Raw genomic sequence first — 19,516 nt, forward strand, 5'->3', positions numbered from 1 at the left:
TTCTAATGGATCTAAGGCCCTCTTTAAGATCGTTAGGGACCTCTCCAACCCAGACTGCATGAACAACAGAGTCGCCCCCTCGCAAACCTTGTGTAGTGAAATCGCCTCCTTTTTTCAGGAAAAGATTTCTAATATTGTGAACAAATTGCAGGACAACACTCAGAACAGTCCGGAGGATATAACCAGCCTGGCTGATGGAGATCAAGAACCAACTGCTGTCCTAGACAGTTTTCAACCTCTTTCTCTTGAAGACTTTGACATCCTGACTAAAAGCGTGTCGTCTGGTTCTCCTTTAGATCCTCTTCCTCATAAAATATGGAAGCTGTATGGACATAACACTTTTCCCTGGTTAAGGATGATCTGTAACCAATCCCTGCTGGCCGGATCCGTTACTGTCTGCTGGAAGCTTGCAGTAGTAACCCCTCTGATAAAAAAGCCAAATCTGGACCCTCTGGTGCCAGCTAACTTCAGGCCCATTTCTCTCCTGCCTTATCCGGTGAAAGTACTGGAAAAGTCTGTAAGTAAGACTTTGTCTCAATTTTTGGAGGAGAATTCCTTGCTAGATAAGGATCAGTTTGGTTTCCGCTCTGGCCACGGAACTGAAACAGCGCCAACCACCATGCTGGACCACCTCCGAATGCGTGCTGACAACGGGAACGCCATGATTTTGGTGCTTTTTGATATGTCGGCAGCATTCGATACGGTGAGCCATCCAGTCCTGTTAGAGAGGCTGAGACAGCTAGGCGTAAAGGGTAGAGCACTACAATGGTTTCATTCCTATCTAGAAGACAGACAGCAGGTTGTTACCCTACCACCGTTCTCCTCCAGCAGGTCTCCAGTTGCGTACGGGGTGCCGCAGGGGTCCGCTATCAGTCCCATTCTTTTTAACATCTACCTGCGGCCCCTGTTCCCGTTAATTAAATCTTTCGGAGTCAGCGTGGTGAACTACGCTGACGATACGCAACTGGCCTTCTCTTTGGAAGGGGCCGATGCAATATCCATGGACTGCTTCCATCAGTGCATGAACCAGACCACGAATTGGCTCAGAAGGAATTCTCTTCAGTTTAATAGCGGCAAAACTGAGGTGGTCTTCTGTTCGCCATTCAGGATCCCCAAACACCTCCCTCCTGATTTTTGTCTTACACCGGAGGAAGGACCTCTCACACCAGTCAAGGTTCGCAACCTTGGGGTGATCTTCGACGACGATCTTCAGATGGTATCCCAGGCTAGTAAGACTGCCAACGTCTGCTTTGCCTTGCTGCGGGTACTTCGGAGTATTCTTCCTCTGCTCCCCAGGGAGTCGCGAGCTACGGTGGTCCGCAGCACGGTTTTGAGCAGACTTGATTACTGCAACTCCCTCTATCTGGGCGCTCCGCAGTATATCCTCCAAGGTTTGCTGAGGATTCAGTCAGCCGCAGCTAAGCTAGTGCTTGATAGGTGTCGTCGTTCTTCGTCGGCCACAGCACTAAAGGACTTACACTGGCTGCCTGTGAGGGAAAGGGTTGTCTTTAAGTCTTTGTGCATAACTTTTAGAGCAATACATGGGCTTGGCCCAGTCCCTCTTCGGGACAGGTTTGCTCGCTATTTACCAACTAGGCAGCTCCGCTCCTCTTCAGCTGGTCTCTTGGCGATCCCGAGATTCAAGCGTACTAGGGTAGGCGGAAGATCTTTCAGTATAGTAGCATCCGGCCTGTGGAACAAGCTCCCCGCGAACCTGCGACAGTGTAACTCTCTACTTGAATTTCGCAAGGGACTTAAGACCTGGCTATATCCTACAGTTTAACTTTAGTAGGTTTCTCTCTCTGACTCTCCCTCTGTCACCATTTGATGATGTCCTTCAGTCTAAAGCGCCAAGATGCCCGTAGGGCGATAGCCGCGCTATAAAAGTTTCACATCAATCAATCAATCAATCAATCATTTTTCTTGTTTTTCGTTTGCCAACGTGCTTTTGTGAATCCAACTGTGGTTGTATACGGTGAGCCTCCATGGGTCCCACTCTGGTTTCCTGAAGTAAGATGATATCCCTTTTAATTTGTGACAGTCTAGAACGTTTTCCATTTCATTGGGTGATTGAGACCTTTTGTGTTGAGGAATAAGATCTTAAGAGATGACAAAGACATCGAGAGGGAGGAGAATTGAGGTAGCTATAGCTCAAGAAGGCGTGAGCTACAGGGAAGGGTTATTAGGATATACACAACCAGCGTGGTAACCAACATTGGAGCACACGTTGTTGGAAGAGGAGTGCAAAATGGCAAGAATGCGATATGGGGTAAAAGCAAAAGGTAGGGAAGAGAAATAAACAGGAGAGAGATGATAGAAGGAAGAGAAAATGCCTAAACTATATCATCTACACAGTCTGCTGTAAACTGTCACACAATAAAAACCATAATCCTCAACACTCACTCCCCGTGCGCTCTGAAGAATAACCCCCCCCCCCCCCCCCCACACCCTGAAGTGAAAAACAGGAGCCATGTAGGCCTCAAAGGGCTATTTGATCAAAATATGAGGAACAAACCTGAGCAAGAAACAATCAAAATGCTGGGTGGGTGCAAGACAGATAACTTGCAGTCAGTTAGAATTCTGAGTATCTGTGTAAAACATTGAAGTTGAGCTTATACAAACTGCCATCTTTGAAGGTATAGATCAAATGAGAGAACCCCCGTATAGAGTGCAAGCGCTAGCTTAAAGAACTGAGACAGGAACATTCACATAAATTGAGTCCCCTTTCTGGAGAAAGACAAACCAGACTGGCGACTAGTGAATAGGGAAACACCGTAAATGGCTGAAATCTGACGCAGGACAACAAGGAGCAGATATGTATTAAACCTGTACAGCATAATCTATATAATGTGGGAGCCTTTGTAGAATGTCTACAGAATACCCTGTTTAAAGACAAACCAGTAATTAAACCCACTCTGAGTAAAACGAGTGTCTGAGACAAAATGGAGTCAGGCGAGGATGGGTTCATATCTTGAGGAAAAAAAAATCAGTAAAAATATGCTAGCCGAGTGAGATTAATCAAATCTTTCAGGAAGGTCTCTAGGTGCTTAGGGTCATTATAGATTGTATCAGTGCCCTTGTGTGTGATGCCAAGTTTTGCTGAGCCAACAAAGGAGAACAGGATGTTCAGGGATCTCCAATCCGAACGCAAGGCCAGGAATCTTATCCTGTGGTTCACCGTGGGTTTCACATATTCATGGTAAATCCTGATTTTATGACCTTTTCTGTCAATGGCTTTATTCTTCCTCGTTCTTTCCAGAATCAGTTCTGTCTGTTGATTTCAGTGGCATTCTATGAGCGGTCTCTATCTCAAAGTCTTTGACAAACCAGATTTCTATCACTTGAGGGAGCCAGGTTTTAAGGAAATCAACACACGATTTAAGTGTTGCTGTCTGTGTTTTCGGGAATATCAAAAATCTCTAAATTACCTTTCCTGTTCCTGTCTTCCAATTTGCATATTCCTCTTTGGAGGGATTCTATCTTTCTGCCATGAAGTCCATTTATTTTTCCAGTAGTGCGTTTTTGATATCTTTCACTTTCCAAATTCTTGATTCCGCCTCCTCCAGGCAGTTAATCAGATCTTTAACATATTGTTGCCGAGCCATCATTTGTTTGGAGGCATTCTGTATTTGTCGACTGTGTCAAGTCATGCAAAGCCATAAAACAATGTCCATGTTATTGAAGGTCTTGCTTACCCTTTATTGGAGAAGCTGGTATAGGAGGGCCATATGTGTAACACATTTGACCTGTCTTTTGTATGCTTTCATCTTTTGCCCCCTATGATCCTTTTCTTTGGTGTCCGCAATTATCTGATCCGCAAAAGGTAGGACGTGAGAGAGAGGGTTTCACTGCTTTGCGAATAAGAATCACTAGAATGAAAGACCAAGTGATCGGTTTTCAGCCCAAAAAATTAGCATATTGATACTCCTGTCGAGCAGGTATGTTGTTTTTATTACTTGTGGCACAGTGATTTTATGGCACGCTATTTTAAGAGGGTAGGCAATGAGTGTAGTATCGTATACAAGGTATTCAAACTGTGCTAAACTGCCTTTGTTGTACAAGCAGAAGTTGCAGCAGTGTGTAGTAGTATGGGGCAGCTTAAAAGGGGGCTGCCCATGTTGGGTACTTCGAAAGTAGTATCAAAGCATCATCAGAGAAGAATCAGGAAGCCATTATAATGCTGCCATATATCGTAGTTAGGAGTCTAGCCGTTGTTTCAGCCTGCTACATTGAGGGGTAAGCCTCCCATTGGGTTTTCAGTCTGTGCAGGAGCTGCTGAAGTTGATCTGTGGTGGGTAGAGAACGCATTACTTCCCACGTGGCTGGTCACTGAAGGAGCCCTCTAAGGTACGTCAAGACCTGGTAAAGTAAATAAATCAGTCGGAGAATGCACAGGTCAGCATGCAGAAGGTATTTATGAATTACCATTTTCATTGCAGCAGAAACTATCGCGTTTCAGGCAGTTTTTTGGAGGCTTGGTGGCCTCTGGGGTCATCTCTGTATATCTTTGCAATCCCTGAGCCAAAGTGGGGTGGTGGGGATAGAGGGCCGGTGAGAGTAGCTGCAGGCGTCTCAATATCTCAGTGTTTATAGCTGTAGGAAAGTAGTATCTGACTCTTATGGTTACCCCCACTTTATGCTGATTTCACACTGTTTTTGGCCTAGTCTGACTGGGATCCTGCTATCCAGGACGCCAGTCTATCTGCTTTCCCCTGTAAATTGATATGCATGTACTTTAGGTACACTCCAGATTGGATTCTGGGGTAACCTTATCAGTCCCTAGTATATGGTCCACCATTTACCCACGGCATAGGTACCCCAGAGGCGTCCCATGGGCTGAAGCATGTATTGTGCCACCCCTGAGAAGCCATTCAAATTGACACGACAAGCCTGCTGCTGCAGACTGTATAAGCTGGTGCTTGCACCATTTACTTAAGATATAGGTTCACTATATCTATCTAAATCACTACGCTTAAATACCGATCAGTCACCCCTATGGCAGGCCTTAACAATCCTGACGGCAGGGTGCTGGGTTTTACGTGAGAGGGTGCCCCTGCATGAGCAGAGCCCCACTACAGCCTTCAGAGACCATTCTCTGGGGTTGTCTGTGATGCAGCCAGACATATATGTTTGAGTACATTATAACCTCACGGTAAATTCAAATTTTAAAACGGCTGCTTTGACACCAAACACGGCATGTTTCTAACACCTTGGAATCATACCTCCCCGCCAGTAACTGGCGGGGGAGGTATGATTCCACCCTTCTAAAGGGACAAATGTGGGTCACCGGTATACCTGGTACCAGCTTTTCGACCTGGGCAGCACAAAATGGATGCTGCCAGCCACAGACACAATTCTGTTCTCCTGCTGCTGAGCCAAGCTCGCGCAGAGGAAGGCATGACAATAGGCATCCTGACACAGGGAGGTGTAACCACCTCGCAGACAGTATTTAGTGTATTGGGGCTGGGTGGGTGCACTTTTCAAGTTCCAGAAAATCTGCACTGGGAGCACATTTGGTGTCCCCCCGTGCATAGTCCAGCTCTAACCAGTTCCAAGAGCCATTTGCTCCTGCTCTGGCTTGAAACTGGACAAAGGACATGGGTGTAGCCACCCCTCTGTCCTGCCCCTCCCCTAGGAGGGTCCACAGAATCTTTCCTACCCCTTCCCATGGGTATAAAGTGGGTTACCCGACTACAGGACTTTGGATGTTACCTGGACAAGATTCTGCTAAGAAGAAACCAAGTACTTTGACTGCCTGCCCGACGCTGAGCGACTGAAGAATCTCCCTTGGAGTAAAGAGGTTACTCCCCTGCAGAAGCAGGCACCTAAACGCATCTGACCGGTTTGCTGTTCCTGAGGACTCCGAAGATTTCAGCAACAAAGGAGGTGGGGTTCCCGAAGGTCCCTGAGGTCGATCTGCTCTCTCAGCGATTCTGAGACTTGCATCCCTCGTGGGGACCGTACAACCCGAACCCCTGTGCACCGCGTATTTTTGCATGTACATGTGCTTAGTGACGAATCCTGAGCCTGTGCTTTGGACGCCGTGTAGTCCTGACCGCGAGCAGTATATACACCGAAGATTTCCAGCTTCCACTCCCCGAGTATCCAGGGGCTGGTGCTTTTGCAGACTTGCTTTAAGTCTCCACGATCCCTGGTCTGTTGGCCTGTGGGTCCTGGCGAGGGTCACCTTGCTGATTCTTGGGTTTACCTGGTTGCTCCAGACGTGCCCCGACTCTCCATTGCTTGGGGAATCCCCTGGACCTTGCTGGTCCACACCGTAACCTGTTTCCTCTGACCGCGTGGGTTGCTGTTACCTAGACTTGTTGGTGCTCCAGCTGGACATCGACCCCTCCGCCCCGACATCCTTCGTGGGATAGCTCACCTCCGGACTTTGGTCGTCATTGGCGTCTCCTGGTCCCCCGTGGCTGCAGAGTCCAACAACCCTTCTTCATCCCTGAAGCACCCGACATCTGTGGGCATTCGACTATCGAGTCCCTGGTCACCTGAAGTAACCCAGACTCTGTCCGCTCTGCTTTCAGGTTCTTCTCACCTCAAATCCAGGCTTGGATTCCACCGGACATTCTTTGCCCTCTCCTCTGGGATAGGTAACACTGGCACTTCGGTACTCACTGGTGGGTTGGACTTAGAACCTCCTAAGTTCCAAACGGTTTGTTAGAGGTCCTCTTAGAAGTGTCTTTAACTTATAAATTTACAACAGCGACTTTCCCATAGAGTTGTACAGTGCACGTGTGGAAATTTAGTTCGTATCTGAACATTATCTGCGCCATCTTGTCTCTCCCCAAGCGCCACACGCAGAAAACGCGCGACGGCCATTTTAGGCACCATGGTCTCATTGCTGATCGCCAGCGCGTCCCTCAGGCGCTGCAAACATCCCCCGCGCGCCGGCCACCCCCCGCTCTCTCATACATGGGCCATAAACCCTCTCCTTCTGCGCGACCCTGCCATGGAACCACATCCCGCGCCTGACCAACACCTCCTTTCATCCCATACATGGTCATACATCCTTTTGATAACCCCCTTCCTCTGCGCCCGATTGTCCGAACCGATCCCAGGCCATCACCTAGCCCTGCGGATGCAGTTTATTGCCCCTACTGTAAGGGAAACACCTCACATCAAAGGGATTACAGTAGATCAAGGCCCCCACCCCCTGAGACCCGACCAGTCGCACACACCCCCGGGAATTGGCGGAATGTCCAGCTGTGTGATAGCCATCTCCTACTGTGGGTGGGGTGGGGACTTCCACTGTAGTTATGTGTGGGAGCGGATCCGAGCCGGGGATTCCGAGGATGTTCTTTCATGTATCAAAGCAATCTCAAGAATGTGCCATGTACAATAAACCGGTAATAAAGTAAAAAATGTGTGTATAAGAGACCAGGTCTCAGAGATGCAGGGAGAGCACCTCGAGACGATACCTTGCTGTCCGATCTGATGTGTTCTGCTCCGACGGAATAAAACTTTGTTTCCTGCCTTCCAGTCTCCGGCGCCTGCCTCTTTTGTTGGTTAATCATCGAATGGTTTAAGAGGCGATTACTGCCGGGCAATACTTGAAAGGTTATCGACTGAAACTGCCGCTACCATTTAACAATTGGCGCCCAATGTGGGGCCCATCAGCGACACGTGGATCCAACGGGAGAGGTCCCGACGACAGAGTGAACGACTGCAACGATCGGGAAGAGCTCCTGCCCGATAGACCCTCGTCTGGCAGCCGATCATCGGAACTTCACTGGTTCCGAGCAGACCTCTCTCGAGTGATCTACGGTCCTGACTGGGAACCATCAGGAGTGCCGCGGCAAATATGGAGAGTAGAGGACGATCGGGCGCTGGAGGCGGAAGACGAGAAACTGTCCATGCGGTCCGGGTAAGGTCGTGTAACACGACAAATTGCGAAACGATTGATTGATTGAAAATACTAGCATTGCTTATTTGATTGTTCTTTTTGAGATATTCGCTGCCTACAAACGGGGAAGAGTAGAAATACTCTCTCTCCCTTTGCAGATAGTGAAGGGTAGGTAACGCGGACTTTTGTCCCCCTTTGTAACCTGTCGTGCCTATTTTTCTCCCCACTGATTGATTGTCCGAACATTGATTGTTTTTGACGAATAGTGCTTTTTGAGATATTCTCTGTTTGCAAATAACGTAGAATAGAAATATTCTGTCTAGTCTTTGCAGATAGTGAAGGATAGGTAGTGCGGACTTTTGTCCCCCTTTGTAACCTGTCATGCCTATCTTCTCCCCACTGATTGGTAGTTGGTTCTGCCCGGACCGCTTATTAGAGATGAACCATCCGGCTCCACTGGAAGGCACCCCTAATAAGGACATGTTTACTAAATATGGACTAGTCGCTGTAGCTTATAGCAAACTATGGCATAAATATACAAAGAAGGACTCCGAAAGTCAGTGGCCACTGATGGGATCCTTTGATGACCATAAAATAGAAACGCTAGAAATAGCTCTACGTAGCAATAAAAAGACGCCCACTATGCCCGATAGTATCGGCATGTGGCGCAAAGAAACAACGCAACGGAAAAAGAGAGAAGAAGTAAAGGCAGAAAAAGAACTACGAAAGGCAGCTCACCTTGTCGCTAGAAAGTTAGAGGAAGAAATAAAGAAGAGAAAGGAAGCTAAACAAAAACAAGAATCTGAAACGTCAGGCCAGTGCCCTGTTAGGACACCCTCTACGCTCTACCCTGAGTTGCCTTCCAAGCAACGGGCGAACGATTAATTGCTATTAGGTCCTCCGATCATCTACATGCCCCCTCCATACGCTCCCTCCCAACCTATAGTGCAGCACCCACAACCCCCGAACGCAAGCGAAAGCAGTACCAGGGCCTCGGTCCTCACGGCCTCCGCGCCGGCCGAGCCTCTTGTACTGAACACAACGTTAGCAATAACGTTAGATGACCCCGAGGCGAGAAAGAAAGATTCCGCCAGAATGAATCGGCTAACAAAGGGTGAAAGAGCCGGAATCGATAAGGTAGTGAGAACACTAGTAGAACGGAAGGAAAGTGAGGAATATGTGACAGATATGTATAACTCGTATGCCGACAACCACAGACGACACTTTGTCGTACGACTTTATCACACTCTGAATGCCTATGAGGATAGGTACCAGGATAGAGGTCCTGAAGGCTTAGCAACCTTGTATAGAAAGGTTGATATTGGGGAAGAGGGTGAGGGCGATGTGACGGACCTCTTCACACGTACACTCGAAGTCTTCCGACATCTTAAAGAACACAGATGATCAAGACAGAAACCCCCATAGCAACTGAACCCCAGGCAGGAAAAGCTGATACCATGATGCCCATCAAGGAAGCCGCTCCTTACTGGGTCCCCCCACGAGGTCAGGGAACACACTAGGACATCAACCACCAAGATGCGATGGGAAGGGTTGTATATAACTGGGTCTATCAGCCATGGGACCGACAAGACATCCTGACCTTTAGAAAAACCCTACCCGACTTAAGAAAGAACCCGACTGCCTTTTACACAGAACTAGGTACGGCCTTAGGTTCAACTATAATGACCTTGGCGGATATCGATTTGTTCTTCGGGTTATGTCTGCCGGCTGATGTGTGGAAGCAAATCCGGAAAGTCGACCACGCTGAGCCGTTCGGATATACCTGGGTACAACTCGATACCATAGACAAGCAGCGAGAACCTGGACAGAAACCTCTAAAGGCCATATTGGAACTCCCAGACAAGATTGTTCAGAAATTAAAGACCCTAATCCCAGAAAGGAAGGTAGACTGGTCGATAGTGAAGGCTTGCCGCCAGAAACCCCAGGAGGATGTATCCGAATACTTCTCTCGATTCGAGACAGTGTTTTCCGATTATAGTGGCCAGGACATGACCACTGCAACCGGACATCACCTCTTTGTCCAGAATTATGTGAAGGGTCTGTCACAGGAAGTCTCCCAGTAGTTACAGACCAGCGAGAGTAGTTGGGCCGCCTCCAAACCCGCGGCTATCCTCCAGATGGCCCAGTACTACGAACACCAAAAGAATGAGAACGATAGGGCGTCCGAGAGAAAGAAAAAGGAGCTGAAGGAAAGGGTAATGATCGCACAGTTGCAAGGGGTGACCATAGGAAGGGAAACTCCCAAGGGAAACTACCAACCGACTGCTCTTAGAAAACTACCCCCTAGAGACCATGCACCCACACCCTACGCTGGACGCAGGGACTTGGACGAGAATCAGTACCCGGTCCTTCTGGATATGAACAAGAATAGGGACACAAGAGACATAGAAAACAGCCCCAGAAATAGAGGACAGGGACGAGGGTACACGAACGACACCACCAACGACAGGCCAGACAGACCAAACGCCTTCGACCGCCCCCGACAGAACCAGTGCTAGCAGTCCGACTACGAAAACACCCATGACTTTGCATAGGACCGCCAGGGGCAAGGGAGGGATCCAGTCGAACTCCGTGTTGACCAGCAAGGTCCTTACGTCACTGCTAAGGTCCTGGGCACAAAGTCTCCATTTTTGGTAGATACTGGGGCGACATGTAGTGCGCTATCGAAACGGCTGATCCCAAGGGCACCATTGTCTGGCTCACATGTAACCTCAATAGGCTTTGATGGAACGCCCTCCACTAATCCCTTGTCCGCACCAATCTCCTTTGACTTGGAAAATAACACCACTGACACGACATTTCTGCTCTCCTCCAACACCCCCGACGCCATTATGGGTCTTGATTTACTAAAACATTTCCGGGCTACCATCAGATGTTCCCCAGACGGAGTTCGAGTCATACTGCACGATAACCCAGATCTGTTCAGGCCTTGTCTCGCACGACGTATGTTCTCCATAACCGATGCTAACCTGTCCCTACTTGACACGTTACCCACACATCTATGGGCTAAAACCGACTCAGACGTAGGACGCATGGTGATCGACCCTGTACACATAACTGTCCGACCGGACGCAGTGCTCCCAAAGCTTCCACAGTATCGGATATCGCCCGAAGGCGAGAAGGCGTTGGTGGAGATCATCCAGTCCCTAGTCGATGCAGGAGTGGTAGAAGAAGTAGTTAGTAATGTTTGCAACAGCCCTATCCTACCCATTGTTAAGAAGCAAGGCGAGGGAGATGAGAAAGCATACCGCTTCATTGTCGACTTACGAAAGGTTAACAAAGTAGTCATACCTCAGTACCCCGTAGTCTCAGATATCACCACCATCCTCACCCTGATTCCGTCCACTGCCACTACCTTTACCGTTATTGATCTCAAGAACGCATTCTTTTCCATCCCCATCCACCCAGACAGCCGCTACCACCCAGACAGCAGCTACCTTTTCGGCTTCACCTTAAAAGCCCGTTCGTACAGATTTTGTAGGGCACCACAAGGCTACACTGAGAGTCCCAGCATATATAGCCAAGCCCTCAAGAGACAACTGGATGCAGTTCAACTACCGGACGGAGTGGTGTTAATACAGTACGTCGATGATATTCTTTTGGCGGCCGACACCACTCCGCTTGCAGTCACAGCCACCATCCACCTCCTCCACTTCCTCGCGGAGAACGGTCACAAGGTCTCCAGGAAGAAGTTGCAATTCTGCCAACCCCAAGTGACATACCTAGGCCACCTCCTATCCAAAGATGGGAGGAAGCTTACACCTGACCGAATTCAGACCATCCTAGAAACCCCTGTTCCCAAAACTCAGAAGCAAGTGCGGTCTCTGGTAGGCCTCGCCTCCTTCTGTCGACAGTGGTTGCCAAACTTCAGTCTTATTGTAAAACCTCTGCTTTCCCTGTTGGCTAAAGATGTCCCCTTCCCCCTCCCCTGGACACCCGAATGCCAATCCTCCTTCAAAGAATGACGAGATGCCCTTTGCTCAGCACCAGTCCTAGGAACCCCAGACTACACTAAACCTTTCTCCCTCTTCACCCACGAAAGGGAGGGATGCGCGTTGTCTGTTCTAATCCAGTCCATAGGTCCCAAGCAACGCCCTTGTGCCTACTTCTCTGCCACTCTTGACCCTGTAGCCAGAGCTTTGCCCGCCTGCCTTCCAGCGGTAGCCGCCGCTGCTGTCTCTATCCGACAAAGTGAGGGGATCGTGCTTTCAAACCCCCTCACCGTGCTAGTACCCCATGCAGTTGACACCCTCCTGAACCAGACTAAGACTCAACACCTGACTAGCGCACGACTGACTGGTAATGAACTGACTCTGCTTGCACCCCACATCACGTTGAAACGATGCACCACTCTGGACCCAGCCACTCTGCTACCTCTCCCTGACAATGACCCCAATGCGTCCCCTATACATGACTGTGTGACCCTCACCGACGAAGAGACCAAGAGTAGGGTTGACCTCCGAGATACTGCCTTCCCAGATCCTGACGGAGAGCTGTGGGTAGATGGCTTATGCATCAAGCTCCCCGACGGCACCACCTCAGCCGCCTATGCAGTCACCACGGCCTTGACAGTTGTTGAGACAGCCCGCATCACACACCGATCCGCACAGGCGGCTGAACACGAGCATGCATCCTAGCAGAGGGGACAACCGCAAACATTTACACCGACAGCCAGTACGCCTTCGGGGTGGTTCACCACTTTGGGCTCCTATGGAAGGAGAGGGGATTCCTGACTTCCCATGGCACACCCATCCTACATGGAGATCTAGTCTCCGCTCTGACCGAAGCAGTCCTCCTCCCCACACGGCTAGCTGTGATCAAATGCCAGGCACACAAAAGGGGACGGACATTATAGGACAGGGAAATGCGCTGGCTGACATCACTGCCCGAACCACAGCCGAGAATAGGTCAACAACACGCATGTACGTGACCAGGTCACAAACTGAAAAATGGAAGGATGCTAGGGAAACCATTAGAGACATACAATTGGCCAGCTCACCACACAAATTGACTGAATGGGCACAGGTGGGATTGAAAGACGATGAAGGCTGCTGGCGAACTAGACACGAACAAATGGTTGCTACCTGACTCATACCTGATTCCCATGCTGACCATGACACACTCCCCCGCACACATAGGGTCTGCCCCCATGATTGAACTCATCTCCAAAGTCTGGCACAACGACAAAATCCCAGACTCCGCTAAACGCCTAGTCCAACAATGTCTGATATGCCTCCAACACAACCCTGGTAAAGGAACTGCTGTACCCCGGGGAGGGTTTGGGGTTCCTAGTCACCCCTTTGAGGTCCTACAGATGGACTACATTCAGTTAGAAAGGTGCCAAACCCTGAAGTACGTGCTTGTCGTTGTGTGCGCCTTCAGCAAATGGGTGGAAGCCTACCCAACCCGCGACAACACTGCTATGACTACCGCAAAAGTACTACTGAAAGAATTCTTCCCCCGTTACGGCCTTTGTCGAATTTTGTGGAGCGACAACGGCCCCCACTTCGTAGCCGAAGTTATCCAACTCATCTTAAAAGGGTTGGGTGTAAAACAGAAGTTTCATGCGGTCTTCCACCCCCAATCTGCAGGCTTGGTTGAGCGACATAATGCCACATTGAAACTCAAACTAGCCAAAATAGTTGCCACCACAGGACTGAAATGGCCAGACGCCCTCCCACTAGCATTGCTATCAATGTGTTCCACTCCTACCAAACACCACTTAACCCCCTACGAGGTCGTCTTCGGGCGACCCATGAACCTTTGGACTGCACCAAAACCAGCATCCATTCACGACGTCCCGGACGTCCTCATGTCTGACTATCTGTACAATCTAACTAAAACGTTGTCTGTTATCCGTCAGCAGGTGCTGCAAGCCATTCCCGATGCTTCCAGGGGCCCCGGACACGACATCCAACCCGGTGACTTTGTCCTAGTGCGCAACTTCCAGTGCACCAAGAGTCTGGAGCCCCGGTGGACGGGCCCCCTGCAAGTCCTCATCACCACCCGAACAGCTCTTCGAGTGGAGGGGAAACGTAATTGGCTGCATGCACACCACTGCAAGAAGGTATCATCGACCCCGACGACCACCGACAACATCACCGCCCAAGAGGAACTTCTGGACAAAGACCGACCATCCCTGAGCTGCTACCCGAATACAGAGACACTTGAATTGACTGAATATCCCGATCCCACTGTGCCATCCAAAGAAGGGTATAACCTACGACGAAAGGAGGGAACTTCGGCTAAGCAGACCACGAACTAAGTTGAAATCTCAGAGCGGTAGCCTAGTCACCTCAAAGGCCTCCAGGAGAGAAACTAAACAAAGTCTGTGGTTCTGCCCGCTACCGAGTCCCTTGAAGGTGATGGAAGCGCCCGACATGAAGATGATGGAAGCAACCGGACGTCCGAAGATCCACTACAAAAACCCAAAGACTGACAAAATGCACAGCTCAAAGACTATTGCACTTTTTATTACCCTTCTCCTTTGCCTCCTTCTCATGGTCACTTTCTGGATCATGGAAGAAAAAGCACCCGCTCATAAGACATTGCTGACCACTGCTCAACCCACCACCATGAAAGAACACCATCTGATTTCACTTTCACCCCAACTCCGAGAAAGACGTAAGGAGTTCTGGAATAACTCTTTTGTGCAACTGCTCCACCAACACAATCTTGCCGCCAATGCCACTAACTGCTGGATCTGTGGATTGCTACCACATGCCACTGGACATTCTATCCCTTTCATCCCTTCGCCCTTCTCTGTCCATGGCTCCTGCCTCGCTTGGCTAATCCTCCTGCAAGAAAGTTACAAGGACAATGCCACTTCCGGCAAAACTGTGTCGCACTTCTATCATGGGTTCTGGCTGAACCAAACTGGAAAAACCTCTGCCCCCTTTTGTCCTCCTGAGATCAAACACCTCTTTCCATATGGACATCCCTGCCAAGGAGCGAGTTGAAATGCAGGTGTTGAACAACCCAGCCAGACCCACCTTCTCTTACCTCAGGAAACGAACGGCCGCCACCCTAACAGTGGCCCTATCCGTCGTCAACATCACAGGTCTGGTGTGCCTCAAAGGCCTAGGAACACAGCCGGTAGGCCACAGTTCCTGTTTCATCACCCGAACATTGGACTCAGTTGACCCACCCTCCTTTTGTTACCTCCCCAAATATGTACTTCGTCTGTGGTACTAAGGCCTGCACCTGGCTTCCGAAAGGTTGGGGAGGCACCTGCTACATCGCTTTTATCCTTCCTCCAACATATGTGGCTCCAGCAAACCATCACCGGCAGAAACGTGCAAAGGACATTGTACAAGCCGACTCCACTGGAGCACAGTTCATGGATTCAGTAAAGGGACTTGTTCCACTGTGGGGTCCAATGGCAAACAGCCGTGCCATCCGGCACCTAACCCAGGCAGTTGAAACCACAATGAACATTACAGCCGGCATCCTCACCAACAACACCGCTGAGCTTCAGGCCGTCCGCCTGGTAGCTCTTCAGAACCGCCTCGTTCTAGACGTGGTTCTGGCTGATCGTGGAGGAGCATGCCGCATCATTGGGTCCAGCTGTTGTACCTACGTACCGGATAACTCACCCTCAGTCTACTAGGCGATTGAACACCTCCACAGACTTTCCGCAGAGGTTCATCAGGAGCAAGAAGGATGGTCGCTTGGGAGTTGGTTTTGGGACACTATTAAAAGTTGGGGGTGGAGGTTGTTTACATTTATCATACCAATTGTGATACTGTGTGGGTGCTGTCTGGGGATTCAGTGCTTGCCACCTTTATGTTCACTTTTCACGAACTACATCTGCCCTAAGACTCTGAACTTTGAAGCAGAACGAATGAAAGCCCTGTACGAAGTAGAAGTACGTGGTATTATGGGGATAGATCCGAACTAAACAAGCTGGCGAGATATGTTAAAAGGGAGGACTGTGAAAATTTAGTTCGTATCTGCGCCATCTTGTCTCTCCCCAAGCGCCACACGCAGAACGCGCGACGGCCATTTTAGGCACCATGGTCTCATTGCCGATCGCCAGCGCGTCCTTCAGGCACTACAAACATCCCCCGCGCGCCGGCCACCCCCCCCCCCCGCTCTCTCATACATGGGCCATAAACCCTCTCCTTCTGCGCGACCCTGCCATGGAACCACATCCCGCGCCTGACGAACACCTCCTTTCATCCCATACATGGTCATACATCCTTTTGATAACCCCCTTCCTCTGCGCCCGATTGTCCGAACCGATCCCAGGCCATCACCTAGCCCTGCGGATGCAGTTTATTGCCCCTACTGTAAGGGAAACACCTCACATCAAAGGGATTACAGTAGATCAAGACCCCCACCCCCTGAGACCCGACCAGCCGCACACACCCCCGGGAATTGGCGGAATGTCCAGCTGTGTGATAGCCATCTCCTACTGTGGGTGGGGTGGGGACTTCCACTGTAGTTATGTGTGGGAGCGGATCTGAGCCGGGGATTCCGAGGATGTTCTTTCATGTATCAAAGCAATCTCAAGAATGTGCCATGTACAATAAACCGGTAATAAAGTCAAAAATGTGTGTATAAGAGACCAGGTCTCAGAGATGCAGGGAGAGCACCTCGAGACGATACCTTGCTGTCCGATCTGATGTGTTCTGCTCCGACGGAATAAAACTTTGTTTCCTGCCTTCCAGTCTCCGGCGCCTGCCTCTTTTGTTGGTTAATCATCGAATGGTATAAGAGGCGATTACCGCCGGGCAATACTTGAAAGGTTATCGACTGAAACTGCCGCTACCATTTAACACACGCATCTGTGTTTCCTCACTGCACCCGTCCTCCGTGGGCTTTCTGTGTTACTCCTCTGGGTGGTTCCTTGGGGTCCCAGTGATTCTACGTGCTCTAGGCACGGTGTCTATTGAAGTCGTCGTAGTTATACAATTTTTTTAATATATGGTTCGGTCTCCCCCTGGAGACCGCTGTGTATTTCACTTTTTACGAATGTTCTGTTGATTTAGTATTGTGTGCTTTATGCCCTAGTCTCGTGTAGAGACTAGTAGAGTGTGTTATATTAATAAATACATATTTTTATATAAACACTGTGTGGTTTTCCTTTCATTTAATCATTTAGGAGGTGATATTCTGATTAAGCAAGCTGCTTTACACTCCTTCAAGATTAAGCCTGAAGGCTGCTCTTCATAGCTACCACTAGGATTACTTTCAATAAGGTTATTCGACCTCGTACATCGTAAGGGTCGTGTGGCCTGGTACAAGGTACCCACTTTAATTAGTGGACCGCATATACCAACCCACCTTCTCACAATAGCGGTCAGCCATATAGGCTCCTTTGTTTCTACTGCCTCTGGACAGAAGCATGGTTTCTACACACTTAAACACTAAGATCCCCTGTTAGGCAGCCCTTCCCATCAGACATTAGAAGAATTTTATGACCATGAAAAAAACTGTCAGAACAGTTTTGCAAAGCCAGTGTTCTGCCCTGAGATTACTCAGGGCAAATGTTCTGTTTCCACGTTATTTATTAATTTTCCTTTTTTTCTTTTTTTTTTTTTTTTTTTCGGGCATTCCCATCAGTGTTGCGGATTGGTATCCTTGCTAGCGCCCTAGCAGCCAGAGTATAATATGAAGATAGAAATCATCCATTGGTTGGGGAGCTTAGAGATGAACGCCTACTCCTTGACCACTTGCCATGCTCATCTCGGCTCTTCTCACCAACTGTCAATTCATGCAGTGTGAAACCTTTCTAAAGTCACAATTTTTCACATTTCACCAAAGCATCTTGTGCACTGGTAAAACATCCGTTTTTAAAAGGCCATTAGTCATAATGCCTCGGTGAGTTTTACATGAAATCAAAAATGCAATAACCTGATGCCATTTTGAGATGTATTTTCTGACTTCAGACATTTGAAAACGAGTATTGAGGAGACCAGAGCTTTCAACGGTTTTTTTTTCTTTTTTTTTTTCTCTTCTTAATCCGAATTTCGAGTTAGTTGAGTGAGATTAACTTCAAATTTATCTAAATGTTTCTTTACATGTCCTCTGCTACCTCCATGGTCCTATCTCCAGCATTACTCCTTTTTTGTAAACTAAGAGAAGAAGAATTTCTACTTTCATAGAAAATAATTTCCTATTGTTTCCAGCATTTGGTCTTTGTTGTTTTTAAAAATTCACTAATGGCATTACTTGGGTGAATGAAGTAATAACATTGTTTTCCCTTCTGTTTGTGAAGGTTCACATGTTCAGTGTGTCTTCAGAAGTATGTTCACCGAATTGGATCCAATTATTAAATCTAATAAGCATTGTTCAGATGTATATTTTGCCAGTGCATGTCTTCCACTTTATTCATTCACTCAATGGTGATGAGAAAAGCAAAGTGTATGTTAATTTCTTTAATTTTTCAAATTGATTACATTTATAAAACTTTAATGCAGGTTGATCGTCATTTAAGAAAGTTGGATCAGGAATTGGCGAAATTCAAAATGGAGCTGGAAGCAGATAATGCAGGAATTACTGAAGTGTTGGAAAGGCGTAAGTGCACATTGTGTTTTAAGTATATTGAAAATTTAGAATACACATCAAATTCTAGAAATGTGTGTTGATATGCACTCTAGTTTATATAAAAGTTAATATTGCATAGAAAGCTGAGTATTACGTGGAGGTAGAAGTTGGTGTACAGTGTACCCTGTTGTATGATTATTTTTTTTTCCAGGCCTGTTCTGCCAAAGGCTGTGGGTTTTGCAGCGAGTGGTGCTGATGGCAGGGCTTGGCCAAATGCCAGGCCCTGTACCAGCAGTCTGTTGTGCTTAGCCAAATGTCAAGCTTGGTGGTCTCAAGGGGGAGTGGTGTTCATCATAAAACTTGGCCGAAGGCCAGGCCCCTTTCTGAGAGGTGGAGGGGCAGGGTCAAAGGTTGAGAATCCTAAAAACGTTCAACAGAACAACGAAGATTTAAAAGCCTTTCCGAAGTGTTGGTGATCAGAAGGTACTCACAATTAAAATTGGAGTTTGTTACATAATGTAGGCTCCTAAAATGCCAATGATCAGCCCTCAGAATGAGTCATAGGTACCTGCAGCAAGACAAAGCAGCTGGGCAAAAAGAGCTGGGACATCATTAACCTGTATACAAGAACACTTGGGATCCAACACCCAATGTGTGACAAAAGTGCAAGCTGGCATCAATTTGGATCATGCCCCGTATAAAGAAATCTGGAAGGATCCTATTCAGAAGGTGTAGAACATAGACGTAGGCTGAAGTACTCATATTTATTGGCTTGAGTGATCTTCTTTAAGGTACATACCCAGTGATTTACTCCTGGACACTGTAGAGGTTGGCGATCCAGTTGCTATGGAAATGAGAATTTAGCCAGCCCTCCTTGTTTTAGGAGGAGTTCTCGCTTATTGGCATTTAAAAAAAAAACAAAAAACTTTGAGCTGATCCAGTGCTTGATGGTAACAAGATCGTTCAGCAGATGGGACCCTAAACACGGATTGTCATCTGCATTAGACTCCGCATGGTAATCAAATGACCTAATCCACTGCGTCAGAGAAAACACAAATGTGATTTGTGTAGTACATGCAGATCATCGCAGCCAATAGCAATCTGGGATGCAATCCAGTCCATTGGTTTTCACTTACTATGCAACTC

The 19,516-nt window shown here is 48.3% G+C and overlaps 1 protein-coding gene across 2 annotated transcripts in view; it reads left to right on the top strand.

Annotated features, from left to right (window-relative positions):
* The window catches only part of ING3 (inhibitor of growth family member 3), a 248,013-nt gene that overhangs the window by 71,730 nt on the left and 156,767 nt on the right, over positions 1–19,516 (top strand). For both annotated transcript variants that reach the window (XM_085654156.1, XM_085654155.1), the window contains exon 5: positions 18,304–18,400. In XM_085654156.1, coding sequence (XP_085510282.1) covers positions 18,304–18,400 — 97 coding nt within the window. The remainder of the gene's footprint in view (positions 1–18,303; positions 18,401–19,516) is intronic.

Source organism: Triturus cristatus, chromosome 4_1 (assembly GCF_964204655.1).
Source record: "Triturus cristatus chromosome 4_1, aTriCri1.1, whole genome shotgun sequence".
NCBI classification, from domain to species: Eukaryota; Metazoa; Chordata; class Amphibia; order Caudata; family Salamandridae; genus Triturus; species Triturus cristatus.